This window comes from Haemorhous mexicanus, chromosome 1 (genome assembly GCF_027477595.1).
Source record: "Haemorhous mexicanus isolate bHaeMex1 chromosome 1, bHaeMex1.pri, whole genome shotgun sequence".
Taxonomy (NCBI): domain Eukaryota; kingdom Metazoa; phylum Chordata; class Aves; order Passeriformes; family Fringillidae; genus Haemorhous; species Haemorhous mexicanus.
The window spans coordinates 60619140-60645353 of NC_082341.1; the positions used below are offsets into that span (position 1 = coordinate 60619140).

Genomic DNA, 26214 nt, shown 5'->3' on the forward strand with positions numbered 1-26214 from the left:
ACAAAAAGCTACTAAAATAACCCAGTAACAAACCTCCCCCAAAATAGCCAACTAAATACCACCACCCCCAAACTCAATCATTTTATTCAGAGTAAAATGAAAATCTTCCTAATTTTGTTTATTGATTGGGATTGTTCTGAAAAAAACTTTGCTCCTGTCTGTCTTCCACCTTCCATCCTAGGTAAATCCATTTTTAGCTTTGATTCTCCTAAGGTGATCTTCAGCACTTTTCAGCCTAGATCTACCAAAAGCCCAACTGGTCTCTTTCCATACGCAGAACTTTCCAAGCTCTCTCCTGCCCCAGTCAAAAAGTGACAATTGCAGCCTTGGTTAAACCTCAGATGACTTTAAAATTGTCAGATGAATTTCAAGCATATCCTTGCAGAATTTCTTCCCTGGGCAAGTGCTTTGTGGAACTACAAGTGGGAAAAAATGCCTTTTATTGAGTTAGGAGGGAGGAGTGAAGTAACACTTTTAATGGAAACTATTAGAAATGCTCAGCTACAGGATCTCTATAGCAGACACATAAATGTGCAGCTGCTGAGGTAGGGACACACTCTCAAACTACATGCAGGGTGTAAATCTCTGTAAATATGAGTATTAAGCTTAGCTTGTCAGAGAAAAGGGTGTACTTCAAAATGTCTCTGTAGGTGACAAAATCTGTAAGACACTGTAGGTGTGAATCCCAGGCACTGGTTGCCATTTAACTGCTGCTCTGTCCTGCTCATACCTTCAAACTTGCTTCTGATACAGTTTGGCTAAAATGGCAGGAGAACTGTCCATTCCATATAGGAATTTGTATCACTGCCTGTGTAACGCTGGATGGAAGGATGTTGGAGGTCGTACTTCATTGAGTAAGTGGAGGTTATGAGCAGGCAGGAGGGGAAGCTGGAGAAGCTGTGCTGCTGCCTGTCAGGGTACACAGCAGTTAAAGACAGGGCTGGGTAATGACAGCGCTGGGATGGTGTACAGCAGTAAGGGGTGTCCGTCCATAAATACAGTAGGAAGTTTTCAGCAGTGGTCTGACAGGAAAGTCTACACGGAGTCAGATTTCAGAGCTGGAGCAGTGAATTGCAGTGAGTCACACAGAGAGCCTGAGTGCTGCCTTTGTTCCACTTGTGTCTGAACGTTGGAGGCGAAGCAGCAGGCTCCAGTTTTTATTAACTTCTTATTTTCATAAGCATAAAACTCATGTGCACTGCACTTTTTTCTCACTTAAGTTCTTTCCACTGACTTTCAGAAAATGCTCTCATGGTAAGAACTCTTGCTTCTAAGTTTTACTATTTCTATTCTTCCCCCCATGTGTTTCTGTGTTACACTCTCTGGTCTCATTCTTCCCCCACCTCCCCTTTTTTTTTTGGCACACCTGCTCCAGGCATGCCTGGTGGACCTGGGACTTGTCGCTCCTGCTCTTTGGCTTGTCAATCCATGCTGGTGCAGCAGCTCAGATCATAGAAGGTAAGGCTTCTCCAAATCATGTTTATAATTTGAGAGTAAATGTGGATTTTAAGAGTTGCTTTCCTAATATGGAAAGACACTCTGCCATTTCAGATCTTCATTTTATCTGCTGCTTATTGTTCATCACTTCATATAGGAAAGCTGCTGTGAGTTAGGAGCTTAAATTCCCATTCATTCTGGATGAGTGTAAATAAATGCATTGGTTCTCCAGCTCTAAGGCAGCCTATCATGACAGCTTTCTCAATATATCTTCAGAGTTAGCAGAAAGCACTTTAAGGAAATTCAGAATACTGCATGTTTTTACAATTAGGATTGATAGATGTGTCCCTGTGGGCATATCAGGAATGTGCCAGGCATGGTGTGAGTGCAAAGACATAGATGTGATGCTCCTTCCAGTGCATAGAGATTTCTCCTGGTAAAAGTCTGAACAAATTGAGATTTTCTAATCTCTTGAGTTAAATGTTTCATTTTACCAGTACAGTCTTCATGGACTTTCAGTGAAAAGTCTTTTTGTAATTTCAGATCATACGTTCTTGTAACACAGCCAAATTCCTCGGCATCTCCGGAAGGCACAGCCTTACATTTAACTAGTGAGGGAGAACACTGATTTAAAAGTTCACATGTAAATTTGAGAAAAACGTTTCACATATTGCTTTGCCATTAGGAACGGCGATATTTACACCAAAGAGCTTTTTTAACTCTCTTGCAAAACTAGTTGGCATTTGTTATGTAAATGACCTCTAGATAACTGTGTGACAGGAGCATTAGAAAGTATTGATGGGAAGTCGATACCACACATGAAGACTTTAATGTTATTCAATGGTTTTTGCCTTTTCATTGACACTTTCAGTGTCACTGACACTTTGGCATCTTAAAGCCAAAGACCCAGGTAGTTATTTCAGCAGGAGAAAAACCCACAGATTAGTTATCACTAAAAAATGCTATAGGTACAGATGAGAAATATGTAATGTTGTACATGTAATTAATTAAGGAAACAAACAGAAACCAGCTCTTAGAATTAAGAAATGTATATCTAAATGGTGACTGATACATAATATATTGTCTATCCACTGGAGGCAGATCTGTTGCATCAGGTAAAAGTGTTTTTCGTGAGCTGATGAATGACAGTGCCTGAGAGAGATCTGGACAGGAGAGAACCAAATTTTGGCAAACACAAGTAAATGATCAGAAGATCATTAGAGCTGCAAGTAAAGTGACAAAACCTGCAAATATTTATTTGACACACAACTTCTTTTTTGGTGGATCTGTGCTTGTTTCTATTACCTGAAGATCTGTTTTTTTTAAAACTCCTACATGTGAAAGTCAGATCAGATGTCAAAAGTAGGAAAGATAATCACTATTGTCTCTGGACAGTTTCTTCCGGTTCGGAATTTTACTGCTGTTGGAAGGACTCCTAACCTTACCATGAATGAAGATCAAGTGAGGTTAAGGAAGTGTCCTAAGATCACTGGGGACTTAGGCACTGCTCTGGGAATATGTTCCATCATGATTGTCTTGACCTTATATTCCCTACTCGTCTGTCTGTTAATACAGTTCCTGTTCCCAAATGTTTACTAAATTTTTTCACATCTGATTTTTAAGTGCTTGACATAATGGGGGTCTCATGCTTTCCACTACACAGCACCTTTTCCTAACACTTGATTTAAATTATTTCATCTTCTGTAATCAGGTGTTGAATGCCAGAGACAGGAATAATATTCCTTTCCTTCTGGTGCTGCAAATACATGACTAATAGAAATCCTACCTGTAACTGAAGAGAAGAGTTTCATACTTTAAATCTTTCAGTCTAACTTCTGGAGAAATAACCTCATTTTCCTTTCTCACAGTTCCTTTCAGCAGTAGAGTGCACAGAAATAAACTGTGTATTTAAGATGAAAATGCTTGGAGACACAGAGTGATGAATTGGCCCTCTGGTATTCAGGCCTTTTGCTGCTAAACATGTGCTTTATCCAGTGTCCTTTTGGTCACTGTCTCCTTCTAGGTAACTGCTTTCCAGGATACTCCAGCCCTGTGAATAATGCTGTACTGCTTTTCTGAGCCCAGCTCTACTCTCTACCCATGGCACAGATGGGTATCTCTAAATTCATCTGAATGAAACAGAAACTGTGAATGAGTAAGTGCGGTTTAGGGGAACAGCACAGGTGCCTTCTGTTGTACCATTGTACTGGCTACATGCAAACAGGAAAAAATACCTTGAGATGTTCTTGAGTTGGTTAAATAATGGCATGAAAATTGTTCAGGGATTGAACTATTCACTGAGGGATTGGGAAGGGGTAAGTTATTTTTTACAAACCTGAAAACAAAGCAGTGACCCTCAAATTTAAGAAAAATTTGCCATCTTCGCCTTCTCCATCTTTGTCCTCTTGTTTTCCCCAGGGGAACACTGAATTGTGGAGCAGGGTTGAGAGTGCTGCATAAAACAAAAGCCTCAGCAGATATCCAGCAGAGGGCTTGAGATCTTTTATGACTTTGTGAGAGATACTAGAAAGACTAGTTAGAAAATTTTAATCAGTTTCCTATCAGGAACAATGTTTTGACCAAGTCTTGTTTCTCTTGAGGAAACTGTGTGGTTATGATTATTTCCTACATAGAAAAAGGGGGGGCAGGGGGAAAGAATGATGGGAAGTTGTCATTCTGATGACAGTCTTTGAAATTCTTTGAGAACTTCTGGGCTCTACTTTAACTTTTTAGTAAACTTGTGACTTTAACTCTTTAGTAAACTTGTGAGATATTGGGTCTTTTAGTAGAAGTGTTGCTTTCATTTCCAAGTTCTAGAATTTCTGGCTATATTTCATGGTAAAATAAAACAGCAAATAAATAAAAGAAAGTATATAAAAACTTATATTTGAAGTAATATACTAGTTGTAAAACAAATATTTAAAATTTTGAAATATTTGGTTCAGAACTTTAAAATTCTATTGCATGGTCTGCAAATTGATGGGATTTGGTCTTTACTTCAACAAAACTTTTAAGAAATAATGTGACCTTGCTCCAGAGTGAAACTGAACAGTTCTGAAATCTCAGCAGTTTCTCTGAGTTAGAATGATGAATTTTACCATCTCTATTGAAAGTTTTTAGTCCGTTTCACTGCAACATGTGCAAATAGGTAAGAAATAAACTGTTTTCTTCCTCTTCACCCAAATGTAGTGTTATTTGAGCCATGAGGAGCTTTTGCAGTTTTTCTCTTGTGTTCACAAAAATTTTGCAAATACAGTACCCTATTCCTCTTGGGTTTGTGCAGGAGAACTGAAGACATGTCGGTGTCTTAATGAATTACCTCATCACTTCTCTCTTGTTCAATTGACAATTAAGCATGGATCTATCTGTTCATGAAAGCGTGGTCTGTCTTATTTATCTGGTACTGCCTTGCAGTAAGAGTCCCTGGCCCTTAATCATGCCCAATAATGTATCTTGATTTACACTAATTACCCCGGCTGCTTTTAACATGATTTGCTTCTTCAACAACAAATTTGTTAGTGAACAGAAGGTACTCAGAGCAAAGCCTTGAGCATGCTGGCACCCAAACTGTGGACAGACATAAAGTTAGAAAATGTCAATGCTAGCCCTGCTGAGGTTTGAGTGATAGACTCCTCCCTATGATTTGCTCCAGCTTCTTGCAGTAGTGACATTTATTTTTCTAGGGTATCTAGGCATTTATCAGTGTTTCTCAGCTCTTTACAGTCAAATCAGTGCCTGCATTTTAAAAAAATATTTTCAAAACGTTTAAATGTGTGTGGTTCTGCAGTTTATGTTATGTTTATGAGCTCTAAAAGAAGCTTTACAAATTTCTCATTGACATCTGGGTTTTATTATTAGCCAAGCTGAACAGCTCTTTCTTGGCCTAAGTAACATGCTTAGCTATAGTTTACATAAAGTAAATATTTGTCTCTTTCATTGGCCTTCTGTACACAGAGGCTGTCATTAGGCTGTTGACATAAACTTTGCACTCCTGACCTGCTGAGTTTAATGGAGGAATTGTGAATTATTGACTTTCATTGGCTGACGATCAGCTGGTGTGATTCTTACAAGCAGAGAACCGGAACTTCCCTTCACAGCAAACTGACATCATGAGCGTAAACAAACTTGTCTATGCATCCAAAATCTTGTTTCTACCAAGTAATTATTGTATGTGCTCAAATGTGTGCAGTCACACGTGTGATGAGGATGGCTCAGTCCATTCTTTCCAAAGACAGGACACAATTACGGTGATAATAAAGCACACTCCTCCTTAAAGAGAACTCAGATGGCATTGCAGTCCTCTTGTACCAGAATGAGCATTTGGACATCATCAAGCTGCAATTGAGTCTAAATTGAATGAGCCACTGTGATCCCTCAGGCACGTCTTCAAGCTGTTACCAGCTGTTGTGCATGTTTTCAATGTGGAGCTGAGCCTGATTTCGTAGTTGATAAAAAGCCTTTCCATGCAGAACACAGTAATTTACAATAGAAAATCACTTTGTTTCAGTTGGGGTCATCCCTTTCAGTAGCTAAAGAGATTGATAACACCAGTAGAACAAACCTGACTTAGAAAATTTGTTCCATTCTGTCACTTTCTAAATGGATTCTTTTCCTATGTAACACTCTCTACATGTTAATTCTCTTGGACAATAAACTACATGCTTCCTAAGCAATGCTTCCAGGCAACAGAAGACAATTTTTAGCTTTTTTTTTGAGGCCTCAGAAGAGGAAACCAGCTGGGGTGGATATAGAGTTATAATGACTGTCTTCATTTCCTCTCTGGAGGTGTCCTTGGGCACACTAGAAGTCTGGAGTAAGCCGTTGTTTCCATGATCTTGAACAGAACTCAAAATCACATTTGTGCTTGTGTTTGCCACTTGCATTTAGATTTGAAGGATCTTTTCAATAAATGAGCGTCAGGAGGAAAGATTTGACTGTATTATTACTTATGTTTGGTATATTCAAAGGGCTCCAAAGAACATATTTCTTATTCTAACATGTTAATTATGAGATCAAATGCTTGTTTTGGGAGACGTCTGTCCCTTTGGTTGTGATTTCTTTCCCTTTCCTTTGCTGTGTTAGCCATGGATCAGTTTTGTTTTCCTTGTAGTGGTGTCTCACATTTGACCAAATTCATGCAGTACCTTTGCCAATTTATGCAAGTGTGCCTTGGCTAGAAAGACAGTCAATTTTACAGTTCAGTGAATTCTGATTGCTTTATTTAGGCTGTCATTGATGGTAACTATTTAAGAGAGTATGTCTATTTATCATCATTAATTTTAAGTCCTCAAACAATCTTCTCCAATTTGGCCAACCCACACGATTACAGCAGGTTCATTAAACAACAAAATCAAACAGCAATTTAGACTGTGGTTAATTCTCTTCATGAAACCTTCCCACCTCTAGTAGTTACTGCTCCCAAACCTAAAAATTCATAAATGTTGCAGAGAGTCAAATACAGGTAGAATTCTCCCAAAGAATTAGTAAAATGAGCAAACCTCAGTTTTAATGTATTTGCATATGAGCAGCATGAAATGACAGATGTATTATTCAGGATACTTTCTGGTCAGAAAACCTTGGAAAAAGCAACTGGCAGAGCTGAATGTGTCCTGAAAAAGAATTGCAGTATTTAAAATCATTTGTGGCTGCCTTACAGCCCAGTCTGAGAAGAACTGGGGTCTGTACCAAGTTTTCCTGAAGGGTTCTGAGAAGAACCAGGGTTTTCTGGAGGCATTCAAATATGTTTTATTCTAAACATTCAATTGCTGGAAGCCTAAATCTGGTAACAGTGATTCAGCAATGAGATTTGAATATCAACTGCCCCATCACTCATGGTCTTTCGCTTCATCTTTAGTACAGAACACAAAATATTAACAAGTAAGGGCTTCAGCCAGTTCATTCTATATTTGGGAACCTCTTGGGTCTTATAATACTGTGTCTACTTCCTCTGCTGCCACTGAATCCACTTCTTGCTGTGAAGAGTTACTTATAACTGCTCAGGCAGCATTAAATTCCAGTTCTATTTGTGACATTTCTTCCTCTGAACTGTGAAATCAGAGTCCCAGAGTGCATAGCCATGATGTCTGGCTATGCTTCCTTGGAAAGCTGAATATAGCTTTTGATTTTCTCTGTGCTTTTTTGGTGGTTGGTGACCAAGAGGGCATTATAGCATCTGTCATTACTCATTGCATTTTATACTCACTGCCCTTCTTGCAAGTGACACACATAACCTAACTCAAGGAGAACAGAACCCACCCAGAAACCATTTTGAATTTTGTGCTGCCCGCTAAAGAGTAAGTGGATGACTCTTGAGAGGAAAGAATAGAGCTCCAAGACATGCTTCAAAATTTCCTATAAGCTGGGGATGTTTTGAATAGCCTGTAACTGGGGTTTGCTGAAAAATAGTTTCAAAACATAAACCTGTGTGACAGCCATGCTCTGATTCATCTCCAGTGGTACTTCATATAAGTACACTCAAACAGTAAAATGAAACATATGAGAGTTGGAAACAGGGTCAGATAGCATGGCAAAAATACAGCGACACTGTCTGAGAGCATGGAGAATGAGCTCAGGAAAGTCAAAACCCAGCTGGAATTAAATTTAGCAAGGGAAGAGAAGAGCAACAAGAAAGGCTTTTACAGGTATACCAGCAGAAAAAAAAAAAAAAAAAAACCAGATTAAGAGAAAATGTGGATCTGCTGCAAAATCAAATGGGGCAAGGAATCTGGTGATGGGGCATGGAAACAACCCAGGTACTCAATGCCTTCTTTACATCACTTTTTAGTGCTAAGATTTCCCTCCAGGAAATTAAGCCCCTGAGCCCACTGGGAAAGTCTGAAGGCATGAATTCAAGTCCTCCATTGAGGCAGACTGAGAGAAGGGACATTGAAATCAGCTGGACATCTGCAAGTTGACAGGACCTCATGAGACATGTCCATGAGGGCTCTTCAAACTGGCTGATATCATTGAGATAGAACTTTGGAATGCAATCTTTGAAATATTGTGGTGATCAGAAGTTCCTACAAATGGAAAGAAATCCAGTGTCACTCCTATTTTCAAGAAGAGCAAGGGGATCTGCAGGCTGAGCAGCTGACCTCAGTTCCTGGGAAGGTGTGGGAGCACATAATTGTGGAAGACCTAGTAAGAACAAGGTGATTAGAGTAGTCAGCACAAAATGGGATGGGGAAAATCTTGCTCAGGAATCTCATAGTCTTAAGCAATGAAATGACCAGCTCAGTGTGTAAGGAAAAAACAGCTGATATTTGTGGTCTTGTGTAAGACTTTCAGCACTATCTCCTTAACATCCACGTAAATAAACCCATGAAGTAAGGACAAGATGAGTGGGCAGAGGTGTGTACTGACACCAGCCTGACCTACCCGTGCTCCAAGGGGTGTAACCAGGGGTATGAAGTGCAGTCACTGGGTGCCAGTTACCACTCCATCAGTGTACTGCTCTGTGGGGCACACTGAGCCCAACACCCCTTCACATCCTCATTCCCAGATGTGATAGACTGAACCCCGAACATCTCAGGTACAATCTGGTCCCATAATCAAGAGTGATCCCTTCAAAAATTTTACAGCTTGAGTGCCGTGGCTATTGGAGCCCGGCTGGCTCTTAGAACTCCAGCTCAATGCCAGGAGAGGGGAAATGCCTCGGTATGGGGATTTACCAGAGGCAGAAGCTTTAGAGCCACTTGCTCTAAGATGCCACACACAAGCCTTGACAGGGACCAGGCAGAGGAGAAAGGAGGAAGCTCTCTATCTTGAGGTTCCACAAGGAAGGGCTTACCCCAGCTAAGGAGATTAGATACCAAGAGCCCTGGACACTCCTGTGCAAGGGGTTTTATTCAGATACAAGTCGGGGGGGGGATGGAAACAGCTAACCAATAGGGAATCCTCAGAGGAGGAGTGAGGGGATTACATCCAGTGTCTGGGACACATTGGGGTAGAAGGGTGGAGAGGATGGGTCACATGGGCCAATGGGGCTTCCAGGAGTCAGGGAATTCCAAAGGGGTGTTGCAGACAGGGATTGGCCCGAGGTTTAAGTGGCAGAGAAGGTTTGAGAATCAAGGGCTGGGATGCCTTGACAGGCAGGGAAAGAGCTGGAACAAGGGGTGGGGAATGACATGAGAGACAGCTTGGAGGGAGGGTAAAACCCAGGGGTAAACGAGCTTGGGAGAACATGGGGGTACAGCAGAAAGAATCACTTTACAAGGAATCAATAAAATAAATTCAAACCACAACACTTGAGCTTGTGAGCCATCCCATTGGAAAAAACAGGCAATTAGAAAGAGCAGATCTGTTTGAGGTTGGAAAAGAACCATATAGCTTTTCTAAATTTATTATTTTCTCCTCTTTGACAGTACCAAAGAAATGGAACCAGGTGACATTTCTTCACCTGTCCCTTTTTTCTTCACCATTATGCATATGCACTGTATCATGGTATGTTTGATGTCTTAATTTAATAACTAACAGCTGTCAAACACACACTGCAGGTACAATATTTCTTGAAATATATTAATTTAGAGTTGTTGCTGCTTGTCCCTGTGTTTCTTTCTGTCCCACAGAAGATGGCTGTCTCAGCACTGTCATGTTGCATGAGAAGATAAATCTTTAGGTGTAAAAGAGTGCTGTGGATAATTGAAACAAATGTGCTGGTAGCTTGAGTAAATATTAGGCATTAATGTGTACATGGTGGTCTGCAAAGCAAACTTTGGGGAAAATTATGCAAAACCTAAGGCTTTTCTAGGAATCCTCTCATTTTTGGAATTCCTAACACCAAAACGTCCATTGATCAGGAATCCTGCTTGCCAGTGCTTTGGCTGCCTCACAGAGGGAGGTGTGAGGGAGCAGTGTGTCCTCACAGTAAGGATTTTCACTTCTGCCATCCTGCTTTGGTTAGCCATGGACCATCTTAATACACTGCGTCACTTCTGTGAATGTGATGCTCTTTTATTCTCAGAGGGACAAATCCTGAGCTTTTCTTAGTCTTCAACTTTCCAAAGGCTGTTCCAGTTCCATCTGTTTCACCACTGTGCCAAACCAGCTCAGCTCTTGACTTGGTAAGGCGGAACCACTCATCTGCAATGAATGCTCCACAGTTGTGCTGCCACTTTGTGGTGCTTGTGGGTGTGGGTTTACATGACTCGAACCCTTTCATGCTTTTCACAGTAAAAAACAAGCAAACATTTCATCCTGTTCAGGCTAGCCATGAATGTGGTTTAACTCACATGGTTTGGTTTTTTTTCGTTTCTGTCTTAAGTTTCTTTCACATGCGATCACAGGAAAGTTATAAAAGACGTACTAGTTTTGAAAGTTGTCTCAACTGAAAAAATCTGGCTCTTGATCAAAATACCCTATTAGTTATTGTAGTGAAATGGTATTAATGTAAAAACACTCACCTGAAAGAGTTTTAGTTTTCAGTGTTCTATAAAATATGTCATATTAGTGTATAGCTCCGTTTGTTCTTACCAAACCATACTTGACTGAACTCAAGTACTGCTTAAGGTGGCCTTACAGTATAATCAAGGCTTTGACTCTACATGTATTTTTGTTGGGTTTTTTGTATGTTGGATTTTCAGGGGGTTTTGGGGGTGTATGCTTTTTTTCTGATGCACTTAAAGTGAAACTTAAATCTGTCTCAAGATGCAGATCTGACAAATGAGTACCACATGGCAACATCCTGGTCCAGAGATATGATGAGTTGGGGAGTGGGTGTGGTGTTCAATGCAAGTGTAAACATTCATAAAATTTCAAGGATGCTTTCTCAGTGGAAAAATAAACAAAACCACTGGTGACCTGAAGTATTGTAGACCATTTTTTATACTTCTCTTACAGAATTCCAAAAGACAGGATGGAATTGTGGCAACTCTGTTACTGCTTTGCCCACATGAGCTCTGACTTGTTCAACAAAGAAGTTTTCATTAAAAAAAGGAAGTGGGGATAAAACTGCTGCTCCAACTAGGAGTTAACACAGATACTCCCAAGTATTTATAGTATGAGTGTTAAATGAATACTTGCTTGCAAGTCCTCTGATACACTGAAGCTACTCATATCTTAAGTGTCCTATTCCAAGACATATTGTTTCCAGACACATTGCAGAATTCCCATTAAGAGCATTCAAAAGAAGAAGCTACTGTCTCATTTAGCTCCTATACAGTCAGCCAAACAATAGTAAATACAGTAATAATAGTAAATTTAGTACAAATGCCTGAAACAACTATGGGGAAAGCAAGACTATTTACATGAATACCTTGTTTTTTCCTCTGTTCTGTGTGTAATTACAGTACCATAGCCATACACTGAAGTATTTTGGAAATATTAACTATCCCTGTGTGTGTGATACGTTTATCTGATATGAACAAAAGGTTTTCCTGTTTCTGAATACTTGGCTCTGCTGTGTTTTCTTCATGGGTGAATTTCTAAACCTAGGTCAGTGTAACACAAACAATGCAGACTGAAATCATGAAGGAAAATTCATGTGGGACAGTCTGTTAGAATGACACCATCATCAAAGTGGTTGACAGGTGGTGTTTATTTCCTTACTGAGGAGACTGTGACAACTGTGTGCCTCCAACTTCTTTCAGCCTTTCAATTTTTGATTCACAGTATGTAAAAGGAGCAATCTTTGCATTTTGATACCAGAAGAGGCAGGGAGACACTCAACACTTGTCTCCACATCCTCTTGCATCTGCACAAGGTTCGGAGAGGAACTTGGTCATAACCTGTCCTGAGGTGGAACTGGATCAGTTTGACAGGCTTCAGATGGTTCTCTACCTCTGCAATGAACATGAAACAAAGAGTTCTCAACTGACAGTTTACTTAAAATACATCTCATAAGTTGTAGGGAAAGCCTAAAGATTGAGGGTCACATTCACGTTTTCTGTGGGTTTCCCAAACTGAGCCTGTCTTGCTGCAGTTTAGAAACTTAAGGCATTCTTCATCTGAAGATGAAGCTTTTTGTTAAGCAGCTAGAATAGCCTGCAGTGCACAGCACTTGTTTCTGACAGCCTCTCTCTCTCTCACTTCATTGGTATATCACCATTTTGTCAGCTGCTCCTGTTCAATATTCTATTATTGTTGACTTGTAGATCCTAGGGGTCTCTCTTAACAACTTCAGCCACCCTGTACCTCTGGAATTTTCCACTCTTGGGCCAGGTGATGACGTGGTCCTCATCATCGCTGTTTGAATGGTGGTAGAGACAGCAGAGGCAGACTCTTCTTAGAGGATAAAACAGAGCAAAAGAATAAGTAGCAGCCAAAACATGCAACAAAGGAAATTTTGATTGAACAAGTGGGTAAAAAATCTTCATCATGGCAGCAGTTAAGTCCTTGAAGAAGTTGGTGAGAGGGTTTGTGGAATCTCCATTCTTACAAGTATTCTAACCTTGACTAGATAGGGCTCTTGACAACATTATTTTTCAGGATCGCCCTGCATTAAGCAGCACATTGGATTAGATGACTTTTGCAGGGCTCTTGCAAACGATTTTTTCCTGTGATTTTTAAAAAGGGAACTTAAAATTGGGTTTTGCCTAATTAATTTGTTTCTGAGCCTCATTCTCAGTGATGTGATCACAGAAAAGGGCAGTCAAAGATGAGGAAAGTGAATGTACTTAATGCTAAAAGACCTGGATTGTGCTTGGCTCTCAGTCCCTTGCTTTGTTTGTGAGCCTTGTTTGTGAGCCTGAGAACAATCAGAGACTGATAGGCTGTTAATACTTATACCCAATAACCATATGGAATCAAATTAGCCTTTTCCACTTTATATGCTTGTCTAAGATAGGTCACAGGATATACCCTTTTCATTATCCATTTTTCTCTTTTTTCTTTTTCCCTTTTCCCCTTTTCTCTTTTCCCTTTCCTTTTTCCCTTTCTCCGTTTTTATTTCTCCATTTGCCTCTTTCTCCTCCCTTTCAATTTCCCCTTCTGTTTCTCATTTTGTTTTGTTTTGAAGTTCTGTAGAATGCTTTGGGGAAAATAATCTTGGAGCAGAACACAGGAACATGTTACTATAACCTTATGATTTCTCATCTTTCCTCGTGGTTCTGCTGATCATGAGGCTCTTTAAACAATGCTCTTGTCCTCCCTTTCCAAGAGAGTAGAGGTGAAAGATTTTTGAAATTTATGTGCCTTCTTGCTCTCTGACCTTTCAGGGACTCATGGCCAGGCAGGCTACACTGACCACAAACTCTGTGGTCCATCCTTCTCTGCAGCTGTTTGCACTCAGTATCAGAAGGACCCCATCACAGTGACTTCAGGCACAAACTTCAGCTGTTTGGGACAGAGGCAGACTGGACCTCTGCATTAACTCAGGCAAACCTGTTATTGTCATGACTGTGATGGCATTTGCTCCTGAATTATTGTCCTTCTACTAATGCAGTAGATAAACGCTCAATATACAAAGTCTCTGATTTCAAGAAATACTTCTCAAACCAAAACAGACCCGAGCATGGACACGTGTCTGAAGACAGAAAATGAAAAGCTGTCATATTAACTATATGGCTAGCAAGACCAATATAGTACATAGGAGCAACTGCATTTTTTTTTTTGATGCAGTTTGTCCTGTTTACATATATTTTGATTTTTGCGATACAGAAGAGTATGGAAGAGAATTTCCCCTCTGTCTACCTCCAGGACCTAATTTTATATCTGGAGCTAGTTATTTTAAACTATCCTATTCTATCTGATAGGCTTGGCTCGAATTTAAAAAAAAAATTCAGACTAGAAGACTGTCCTAAATGGGCCAGAGTCCTAAAATATCAGTGACTCTGTGAGGTAAGCTGTGATTTATTGTTCTTATTCTGTGTCATTCCTGCTATATGCATGTCACAGAAAGCAGCATTCTAGTTTAGGGTAATCACTGAACATTATGAAGGGTTTCTACCCGCAATATTAATGGAAATTTTAAACTTAAAACTAACAATGAGTCCTTTCTTAAACTGGTGCTTTATTTAGCTCTTAAAAGCTAATCTCAGCCCTGTAGGATCAAGGCTTGAATAAACAAAAAAGAGTATGCTGCAAGATCAAGAAAGCAAACACATATTTCTTCCCTTAGAGGCCAAAATTCATAAAATGCAGTAAAACCTTGCTCAGTTGTACTATCATTGTCTATACTGCTTTCTCCTCATTTTAACTCAGAAACAAATATATCTGTTCTTTAACTGGAAATCATTCTGCTGGAAGAGACTTGGGTCTGGATTAGTTGTGATATAAATCACTAATAAATTCTTATGTGTATTTCTCATGATATAAAGTTTTACAGACATGCCACCTTACAAAAAATTAGTTGGCTGAATTCTGTCTTTGCAGAGTACAAATTGCTGCACTTAAAAAATTCTTTGTGTCTACTTATTAATCTGATTACACATTACATGTTTCTCTAGATACAAAAAAGTTTTGATGCTCCATTACATGAATATATTTTTTCATTCATAGTTTTTCTTCATTTTGAAGCCATATAATGAATATATGTATGCTCGAAATATATACTTGGGAAGATGTTACTGTAGTTTTCATTTTCTTGATAGCAGGTGTAGGCTGTCAGAGAGCACCAAAGGCAGGCTGCTCTGCAGTGGTCAGGGAGCAGGAAGCCAAACCTCTGAACAAGTGACCTCACCAGCAAGGACACGGTTCCACAGAAAGAAAGCAAAATCATCAGAGTGTGCTTGTTGATGGCAGCCAAGTTCAGCCAAGAGTCTGTATCATTGCACAAGTCCACAGTGATGAGGGAGCCAGAAAGTCAAGCCAGGAATACAAGTTTTTGGGTAAAGCTCTGGGTCTGAGTCAGCAGAACTCATGGCTGGCTGGACATGGACTAGCCAGCTGCAACATAGCACAGGCACGGACCAAAGGCAAGATCCTCAATTTAAAGGCAAAGGCCAAAAGAAGGAGTGAGGGAAAGGCCCGCTGTGGCTTCTTCAAACTGTTTTTACAGGGAATGTTAATGCATGAAACCTACACTGTCACAGAGCAACGGAGTTTCTGTACCTGCTCTGGAGGTGAACTTCTTTGTTACTGAGTTGTCTTCGGAATCTCTGCTGGTCAGAGTGACTCTGAGATACGTACAAGCCTCTCTTTTCCAGCCTGGCACTCGAAAAAGGAGTCAGAACTCTTCTATTCTCATTTTCAAGGTTGCTGATTGTTTCTTATCTATAAAATTCTTTCTCTGACCCGCCGAGGTTTGTCTGGCAGGTCGGGTTGAGGCACACTGACCGCCTCAGAGGTGGTGTTGTCTTTTTATACTAAAAACTACGTGTACATTATTGACAATTATTTCCCAATACCTATCACCTATGTTAGACAGTGAGCTTCTACTCTAAGCCAATCTAAAAGTGCCACCATCACTCAAAACATGGAGGCTAGGAAGAAGAAGGAAAAGGGACAAGGCATGCCCAAATTCCTCTATCTTGGGACCCCGAGCCCCCATTCTAAAAACCTCAAAAATCTATTTTTCACCCCGTGATAAATTCATTATCATTATACTTAAGCTCTCTTGACTTGTAATTCTGAATATAAAAGATTTCCATGGGTCAAGATCAGAGGCACAGGGGTCTTGGGCTCTGTGCCAAGGTCTCCCAACCCCCTGACAGGGTCTCCTCCAGGGCAGCCAGAGGAATTTCCTGGGTTCCCACATCACAGTAGCACAGGCGTTGTATGATTTGGAGATTGAAAAGCTTAGAGATGTCACTATGCAAAACACCCTCTTTTTCACAGCCAGATGTTACTCTGTCACTGATGATGATGATGATGATGATGATGATGATGATGATGGTGATAATATGAAATCTTTCTGGGTCCTGGGATTCCGTGCTCCATCATACTTTTACAGGACTATTTATGCTTACACACTGAGAAAAAATGCCTATTTGCCAAAGCAGAGAACCAGATATTTTCTGAATTTGCAATGCCATTTTAATGATTAAAATTAATAATTAATGAGGTAATTAATACAATAACTTCCAACAAGAAAACTTAGAGAGACCTGTGTGCAGCTCATAAAGCTTTTGGGGTACCATAACTTATCCTTAGATGCATGATATTTTATCCAGAGAAAACCATGTTGCCTTCATATTAATAGTAATTTGGTTTTAGGTTTGCTGCCTTGCATCTGTTGTTTTAATATGGCCAACAGTAGAAATTTGAGAGATGCAATGGCATGTGCTACTTGAAAACCTCCTTTCTAGGCAGACAAGAAAAATAAAGGTGGCCTGAAATTCTCTTTACTCTGTCTGACAAAACCCAGTGGCCTTGTGGCAGCTGTAGAACCTGCTGTATTTCAGAGATCAGTTTTGTCTGTGTTCATGGTTGTCTTTTTTTCATGCCAAGGGTACTGACCAAATTTTTTGTAACTGTCATTTATGAAACTGTACATTAGGAATAGTATATGGGAATGGCCACATTGCTCAGAGAGAAATTGCTACTTATAACTGCTTCCAGCATGCTCTTTCTCTGTATTGAAGCATTTCATGCTACAGCCAACTGTTCAAACATATAGTTCTGTGTGTGTAGAACAGTGACACTTTGAAGTCTGGATAATTTCAAAACACAATGTCCTCTGCTTTCTGAACTCAGTATTGTTACTGGCTTCTTTTTCCCCTGATTGTTTTGAATTTCAGCTAAGTGAAGGCAGTTTTGCAGTAGTTGAATGTAGCTCTTCTCCCAAAAAGTTGATTGCAATGTGTTGCATAGAGAAAGTAGTTTTATTTTCTTAAGCATTTCTGTAACACCTCTGACCCCTGGCCATAAACCAGCACATTTGTGAGGGGAGGTGCTCCATGTATCCAGAGTGAGGATACACAAGTCTGACACAGAGGGCAGCCCTTGATCTACAGAGATTAATGAGGGAAAATTGCCTTTGGATATCTGTCAACTGCTAAAAAATTTTGGTTGCAGCAGATGGTCTTGGGTTACTACTAAAGGAAATGAACATTAATTTGGATAAACTAGATGCTAAAATTCATGCAACAGCCTGAATTTTTTTAAGGACTTTTTTTTTAAAACAAGGACTTAATTTAAAAGACGGAAAGAATACAGCTCTTGTTCCTCCAGGAACAAGCTGACCAGTAAAAAAGATATAAGGATTCTGCAAGGTGTGAAGGATTAATTTTCTCAGCAGACAGTGTACTCCAGAATTACTCATTTTCTTGTGCTCTGACTTGGGCACCAGCCGCCACTGAGGACTGAAGCAAGCAGATGTGAGGTAGCAAGAGGGTGCCTTCTTTGCTGCTGACAGACTATGGCTCACGCTGTACAGAAAAACAGCTGGCACCTGCTGAGGCTGTGCTAGGGATTTTATTTACATCTTTTACTTCCACTGTAGTCCAAATTTGGTCCAGTTGCTGCTGGATGTACCCTTTCTGCTGGATAAATCCTACATTTGAAACTGTGCCAAGGCCAAGGGAAACCTGCTATCATTCAACATAATAAGGGGTTTTAACTTGTACCTTTGCCTTCCTTAAAAAGGTTTATGCTTTCCCCACTTAAAAGTTTGACTACAGAAAGACTGCAGAAGTGAGATTAAGCTGCAGAATCTTCTTTCTATATATTTACTCTAGATAAAGTCATCATTTGCTTTTCTTAGGCATTTCTGATACTCTTGAAAATGACAATAGCAATAATAATTTGGGTTTCTTTTTAATGTAAAGTGAAACATTGACACTTTCTCAACGATTTTCCCCCACTTATTCTGTAAGATATGAAACGTTACTGACATTGGAAATGTGTTCCATCATCTCCCAGTTCATTGGTGGTTTCAGAGAGTTCAACTCCTACCTCTGTGTCAGCCACAAAATGGAGATTTCTGTATTATGGAACTGTCCTGAAGCCTTGAACTTGAGATATCCATGTGAATTGAAAAAATCAGTTACAATTTTGTCCTTGATTTTACATAGCATGCCAGACCCATCTAAAGAAGCATGATTATATTTTGGCAGAAGTTCATTGGCACTCACATGTTTTCTAAAAGTCTTTAATCAGTAGGCTTTTTTAAAACCTTACTTCATTATGAAAATCCTCCTCAGAACAATTAGGAAAAAGAAATCGGAGCTATGGACCTGAATAACAGGAGTAGTATTAATAAGTGGTATTTACTGTGGGAGATGAAAATTCAGGCCAGCTGGATGCTGAAATGAATACAAAAGCAATGGAAAACTGGAGCCAGAGGGGTTGAAACCTTTGCTGTTTTCTGCGAGCTTGGATCTTAAACCAGCACACGGTGTGATAAAGCCAAAGTAGCATCATGAAGACCCAGCACTGCCTTGAAAACTGAAACTGCCAGAGAAAACAGTAAGGGCAGATGGGATATACTGAATGCTGCCAATTTTCTTTCAGCTTTGGCAGTTAGTGACTGCAATATGATCAAACTGCTGCAATCTATGGCTAATGAGTGGTTCAGTCATTCCGGGTTTGAGCTGGAAACGTTCAGTAGACACTGGAATGGTGTCGACAAAATTGGTGTCAAGGCACTTTGGTAGATGGCTTCATTGCACAACAATTAGTAGTTGTCCAACATAATTATGAGTGCTTTATAAAAATTGCTATTAATTCCATGGATGAATGTGGATTCCCTGCTGTATCGAACACATACAAGTTCTTGAACAGAGAAAGCAATTTTTTGAAATTACTTGGAACCTTATGAATACTGTTAAGATCAAGAGGATTTTCATAAAAGATATAAATCAGAGAAAACATTTTCAACCATCTATATGGAAAGATTGTGAATTTGTTGCTAAATTTTGTTTTCAGAAATTCTGATAAAAGTTTGAGCCTTGAGGAAGAAAGGAGAAAAAATTGTCTTAAATGAAAAATTTTATAAATATTAGAGAGGAATTTTATTTGACCAGTCTTGAATTTTTCTAGTTCTAGAATCTGCAATGAAAAACGACCTCATGAAATTTGCTAACTGATTCTTTGTGTTTTATTAATAATAAGCATAAAGATAACCAAAAGTCTGTAAGATGTCATTATCTGTCTCCCTCAGCTGACTTAAATGGGAAATGTGAAATAACTGGAAGAATTAAGAGCTGATTTGTCTTTCTACATTATGTAAGAAGTTGTACAAACAATTTTAATTGCATTCAAATGAGATAAATGTGTCATGTATTACAAATTATATATATTTCTTTCTTTAATACTATAATGGCCATAGTGCTTGATTCAGAAAGCCTGGACAGGATGTTTGGATGTTGTTATTGCTGTATTTGTTAAAGGAAGTTATTTATAAAGCAGGTAATCAAAGGGAAAACATTCCTGTGATGACTGAAAAGTAGACAAAAAATACACAGACAAAAGGCATAACACTGGCAGTGTTTCAATCGTTTCATCACAGTCTACAATCAATCAGAATACTCAAAAGTAGAAGACTGAGTATGAGAAAGATGTAGACCTTCGTGAGTGTGTCCTGAAGAGGGCCATGAAGGCAATCAAAGGGATGGAGCACTTCTCCCATGAGGACTGACAGAAAATTGGGGCTGTTCAGCCTGGAGAAGAGAGAAACTTTTATGGCACCTTCCACTGCCTTGAGGGGGCTTAAAAGAGAGCTGAAGAGTGACTTTTTACAAATGCACTTTGTTTTGGGACACGGTGAATGGCTTTAAGCTAAAAGAGGGTAGGTTTAGATTATATATCAGGAAGAAATTCTGCTCTCTGGGGGTGGTGAAGCACTGGCACAGTTTGCCCAGAGAGGATGGGGATGCCACATCCCTGAAGTGCTCAAGGCCAGGTTGGATGGGGCTTTGAGCAGCCTGGTCTAGTGGAAGGTGCCCCTGTCCATGGCAGGAGGTTTGGAACTAGGGGATCTTTAAGGCTCCTTCCAGACAAAACCATTCTATGATTCTATGATATTCTGCCTCTGAGCTGTATAAAAATAAATTTTAAAACAATCAGAGCACAGTCAGACACTGAGACATCTCACAGAGCCCCTGTCTCTCCCTTGCCATATGCCAAGTTCCACAGTACATCCTAGTAGCTCGGGGTGGGTGCTGAAATGCAGTTTGGTTTATCTCAAGGAGGTAAATTCTTGCCAAGTAGTTTTGCTATACATTTGCTAGGCTCACTGCTGGCTTTTCAAAAATGACAGCATATGCTTAAAGTGCAAAAGTAGTCAGAGTATTGTAACATCAAGACTTGTTTGGAAAAATACTTTGCAATGTTTTCAGTAAGATTCTGCAAGATTTCTGGGAGTTGCTAGTTTAAGAGGATGTATTTATTTCTTAATGTATGCCTCATTTGTATCATTTTCTTCCTCCACATTCTCCATGTGCTTTCTTTAATCCTATTTCAAGGATTAAAACATTTATAGTTTTTTTAAAAAGTATTTGCTTGGTCATCTGCTCATTTTTATGTTATCTGTTACAGGTCACAGAGGGGTGTCTATTCTGAGGCTTTTGAGCTCATAGTTCTCCAAGACTATCTCTTGTATACCAGCAAAAATCCCATATCATTTAATAAATCTAATATTGACAAGTTTCTTGATAGACTGTTAACAAGATAACAGAAAAATTTTACTCCACAGTCCTTCTAAAATAATAATATTTGTGAAAGGAAAGCTAACATAAATGCTAATAAATTCTGTCATGATTTGCTTCCGTAAAATGTTCTGGACTAGATCACTTAGAGTGCTGTTAGTATATACAGCCATATCAAGCATGTTAATTATAAAAAACCCTCCCTTGCTGCATGGAAAATATGAATCATTCCACAGTGTGTATGATGAGTGATGAAATAAAAGTCTGATTTCCTGCTGGTTACAGTCAGATTAAAGAATTACACAAGGATAAATCAGTTCTGTAAGAAGCACAGTAACAACTAGATCCACTATTACCCATTATCACAGAGCTGGACAACCTGTCTGTGACTAAGAAACATCTGTTTTAGTAACTCTTCATACAAAGGTGCTTTTTCTTTCCATTTTAAATAAAAAATCCTTTAGCCCTTAGCTTTACTTTTGAGGGAGTCACTGCTGCCTATCAGTAGGATGTCTGTTAACTTTTCACAGTAATGCTGTTGGATAGGATTATTTTGCTGTAGCTATGAGAAGCTTTGCGAGATGTGAATTTAACATCAATTTAGCCAGAAAATACAAAACTGTGTTGTCAAGAACAGTGAGGATATCACCAGACAACAGAGGAAAACTTTATCATCTTTTTAAAAGCACTAGGATGCTCAGCCTTTTAAATACACCATGAGTTTTGATTGTCCGAGACTTGTTTTGGAAATTTCACATTCCTTTTCTAATAATGAGATGATCACGAATAAGAAAACAGGCCCAGCCACAGCTCAGGAGAGTATTTGAGTACGTCCCTGCTTTTAGATACATGAGTGCTCACATCTGTGGGGTGATGTCCCAAAGGTACATCCCTAAGTACCAGTCTGAACCAGTCTAAAAAACACCATCCTGCAGCCTTGAGATATCCTGCCTACCTTGAGATGAGGCTTGAAAATATCCAGTATCTTCTGAAACTGATGGAAGCAGAACTTGGCAAGCTGCTCTTCTATATGTTCCAGGATGTTCATATGAATTATTAGGAGGGAAAATACCTGGCAAGCAGAGCCATATGAATGTTTTGATGTTAGTAGCCTTGGCATTTACCATGCCTGGATTTTCACAGCACTCCAGGAGACTGCAACGTCTCCCAGGTTTCCTTTTTACTGCATTTCCTAACATTTGTTTCTTACAGCTCCCTCTCACCATCACATGCTTCTCTATAACCTTTTTGTAGAGGTTTCTTCAATTCTATCTACAACTCTTCTGCTCCACCAAGATTTTTCTAAAGTCTTGTTGCTTCCCTAGCAAATGGGTAGAGCAGGCTCAAGTGCATGCATTAAAGTTTGTGAAATATGGTATCAGCATTCTCACAGTGGAGAAAATCCCAGTAATAGTCACAGCTGTATGGCAGCTACAAAAGATTATTTTCTACCTGTAAAACAAAGTCATGGAAATGTAGGTTGGAAGGAAAGGAACTCTGAAGATCATCTATTCCAACTTTCCACTGAAATTATGATTATTATTAGATCAAATCAGCTTTGGCTTGGCCTGGTTAGCCTTAAACTTCCTAGATATGATGGGCCTACTTGGAGATCAGTATTTTAACCCTTCTAATGGGTCAATATACATGGCATTCCCTATAGCCTGGCAATTGAAAGCAAAACATCATGTTTTTTGGGAAGGTGGTTCTGCAAAGCAGCACTGGCAATGTCATCTTCTCCTGTGTACACTTTTGCTCCATTCCACCCTGGTAAAAAACTGAATTCCAGTGTGTGCTAGAAGGGTTTGTACTCCAAGGCCAAGGAAGAAGTATTTGGTTTTATTATCTTAAGCAGTTTCAGTGTCAGCATTGAAGAAATGGGAATGAAAAATGAACTTACATTTTAAATACATAAATGATGTAATTATTTCAAGAGAAGTTACTTTCATTCTGTAATCAAATATTTCTACATTATCTACTTATTTCACTGGCATTAGAAAACAATTTGTTTTGAAATGTGTGCATGGAAATTCTATTAAATAAGCACAAAATTCTGACTGCTTCTAAATATGATTTGCAAAATCTGTGCTTAAAAATCTGAGTTATTAAATGGGATTCTAAAATAAATAGTTTTGTTCCTCACAGCCTTTTATAACCCTTAGCGCGCTGGGGACAAATGAAGTGTTGCTTCACAAAAGCATATTTAAAACATGGCAGTGGCTCCTTTTTTTAACAGATCTGCACCTAGAAAAACATCTTTCACAAACTGTGAAGCAAGACTGCTGTAAATCAAACAGTAACTCCATTGATCAATGTAAGGAATGGAAGAAATTCCTATGGAATGTAGGAAACTCTAGAAAGAGAAAGGTAGCTACTGGAGCACTTTGTACAAAGAAAACAGTCAAACAGTGTGTGCTTTGAAAAAAAAAATCTCCTTTTCTTGCAGCCATGATTTGGATCTGATGTTCATTGAAGCATTTAACATTTAGATGATGTGTTTACCAGATGATACTTTGCTGGGCTTCATTTTTTCAGCTAAAACACATTTTGTCATAAGTGAATCTGTTTCACAAGCTAAACAATAAATTTCCATCCATTTTTACCATTAAAATGAAAACTGAGAAATTAATTTTAAAACTGGTTGTCAGGAGCATGGCTACCATAAATAAGTATGATGGAATTATAAAAACATGAATAAAAAAGTGAAGCAGGATTATGTTTCAGTGTCCAGTTAACTTGCTTCTTCTTTCAGCTTGGGCTCCTCTCGGAAACTAAATAGAAAAATGTGACAAATATTCAATAGTAATTTCAATTTACCTTTCCTTGGCTCTAAATTGTTAAAAGTTGAAACTAAATGTGTCCTGTAAAGCACTGTTTCTTTTCTGTAGTGGAGAATGTTTAGTTCACTGAAGAGAATTAACTCTGGGAAGTATAATAGTGGAGTAATGCCTGCACTGTAAAAATCTCCTGTGGATTTGGTTATATTTCACAGTTTCCAACAGAAAATAAATTGAAAGAAAAGGCTGCAAATCTGTCAGCCAAGTAGAATAATTTCAGCAGTCAAAACCCAATCTTCTGAAAGAGCTGAAGGAGTTATAATTTTCACCTAGAAGTAGGTCTCAGAATTGGGCAACCCAGGAATTTACGAATTTAAACATTAATTTGAAACACATTTGAACATTAAGCTCATTAACTGAGCTCAAGACTCAGTCCCATCATATTGGCTCCACAGTACCAGCAAGGAGACAAACAATTCCTGGCAAACTGTAAAGGCAGACTCTACAAAGCTAAACTGGAAATTTCTGCCTTAACATTAGGTGATGAGGACATTTTTAAACAATTGCAGAAACGTAGGAATCTAAATTTATTGTATTCTTAAACCATGCCAGAATTACAATCCAAAGACATTAGGCATGGCTTCATGTTTTATTTTACAATGAGATAATTTATATCAATGCATCTATTAAAATAATTATTTTTGTGCAACAAGAATTGTGTTGCACTGACTTCATCAATTAAAAAAGGCTAATTAAAAAAAGTTGTAGAGCAAATGCAAAATGGGTGCATGAAAATAATCACAGTCCACAAAGTATTTCCTATCTCTCTTGGGGGATTTTCTTTGGCTTGAACAAAATCTCCTTTTTACTCAAAAATGTCACAGTCAGGTGGTTTTATTGGTGATTACAGTAAGCAAATGCTTCAGTCCTGTTAGCTGTTAACAACCCAACAGTAAAATAAATTTTCAAAGGGAAGTATGGTTTTTTTCCCAGTTGTCTGTGGAGGGTATGTGCTTTGTTTTTCACTTTTCAGCATATTATTTCTCTGCCTTCTGTCCACTACATGTGGTTGGGTTGGGTTTTTTTTCAGGAGAGAAAACCACAACCCTTCCTACTTGAAGAGCTCCACATCTTCATGTTTGTTGCATTTGGGTACAGGAAGCATGACACAGAATTAGGCTTTTGTTTTTATTCTCTTCCACTGCTGGGCTGAGTACAAATACAAGGACTCATTTCAGACTTGTCTCAGTGGAAATGAATGAGCAATAAATATCTGATTTTTAGTTTGGAATATCTATAGCTGCCACATAGGCAAAACTGGATCGAGCAGCATAAGGCCCTGCTGTTAGCAAACACTTCACCAACTGCTTCAAAAACTAGACTGAGCAGCTCTTGTTCAAAAAAAAAAAAAAAAAAATCTGCTACCACATACTGTTTTAATGTTTATGGGAATTCCAGAGTGGTTGTATAATTTAAATTAATTTGTCACACTTGCATGTTTTGTATCATGTAGTGTCAGAAAGAAATTTTTTATCATTTTATAGTGACAACAAGATAAGTTAATTTTTTATAAAATTGTATTTTTATGTAGAAATGTGTCTATACACACATGTACCTCAGCAGCTTTGATCAACAAGAGAGCTCAGGCTTGTAGGCTTTTGGTGCACCACCTGCTATCATGTTAACTACCTGAGCAGTCTGGCTGTTTGCCCAGCAAGAATTATTCAGTTTTTGGTTTTTAGACAATTTCTCCTTAGTGGCACATTATGTTAAATGACACAATAATTATGTTAATAAAGTGATGCTTCCAAGTGGGAAGTCAATCAGCGGGTCTTTTCACTATGAAAAGAGGACAAAAAAAAAGGGGGGGGGGGGGGGAAATAAATACTTTATAGTCCATTTATAAGTTGAAGGGGACCTCTGGAAGTCATTTGGTCTAGTCTCCCTGCTCAGCTGTTGCCCAGGATCATGTCCAGGCCATTTTTTAATATCTTCAAGGAAGGAGATTCCAGAAACTCCCTGCATAACCTGTCTCAGTGCTTAGTCATCCTCAGGGTGAGAAGGGGTTCCCTCATGCTCAGAGGGTTTCCTGTGATTCAGTTTGTGCCCATCCTCTCTTTTCTAGTCCATGAGCACCACTGAAAAGAGTTTGGCTCCATCCTCTTTCCATCCTGGCTTCATGGTTTTATATAAATTCGTAAGATTATAATAATTAGTCCGATCTGTGTGTCAGATCTTTGGCACTTCTTTGAGAAAGTTGCCTCTTATAGCTACAAATATAGGAGACTTCAAAGGATCCAAGCTCTCTTTTCTCCAGCCACATTTCCTCTGGAAAACATATGCGTGACTGCCTGTAAAAATATGAATATATATATATAAAGAAGCTCTGTCAGGTTCTTTTCAGCTCATTCCTCCTTTGCTTACAAGGAGTTCTTTGCCACACCCTGAAGTCTTTGACACTGTGATCAAACCAACGGATAAGGGTACCACTTTCTCCAAAAGTGTTTATGAAGAAAAGTCAAGAAAGGAAGGACAAT

The 26214-nt window shown here is 39.0% G+C and overlaps 1 protein-coding gene across 4 annotated transcripts in view; it reads left to right on the top strand.

Moving 5' to 3' along the window:
* The first annotated feature begins 899 nt into the window (after nt 1–899).
* The window catches only part of COL15A1 (collagen type XV alpha 1 chain), a 116464-nt gene continuing 91149 nt past the window's right edge, over nt 900–26214 (top strand). For 3 of the 4 annotated variants that reach the window (XM_059850875.1, XM_059850900.1, XM_059850891.1), the window contains exons 1-2: nt 901–1254; nt 1376–1458. In XM_059850875.1, the coding sequence (XP_059706858.1) occupies nt 1244–1254; nt 1376–1458 (94 nt within the window). In that variant the 5' untranslated portion in view covers nt 901–1243. Of the gene's footprint in view, nt 1255–1375; nt 1459–26214 lie in introns of all 4 variants that reach the window. The other variant, XM_059850883.1, reaches the window with a different exon arrangement.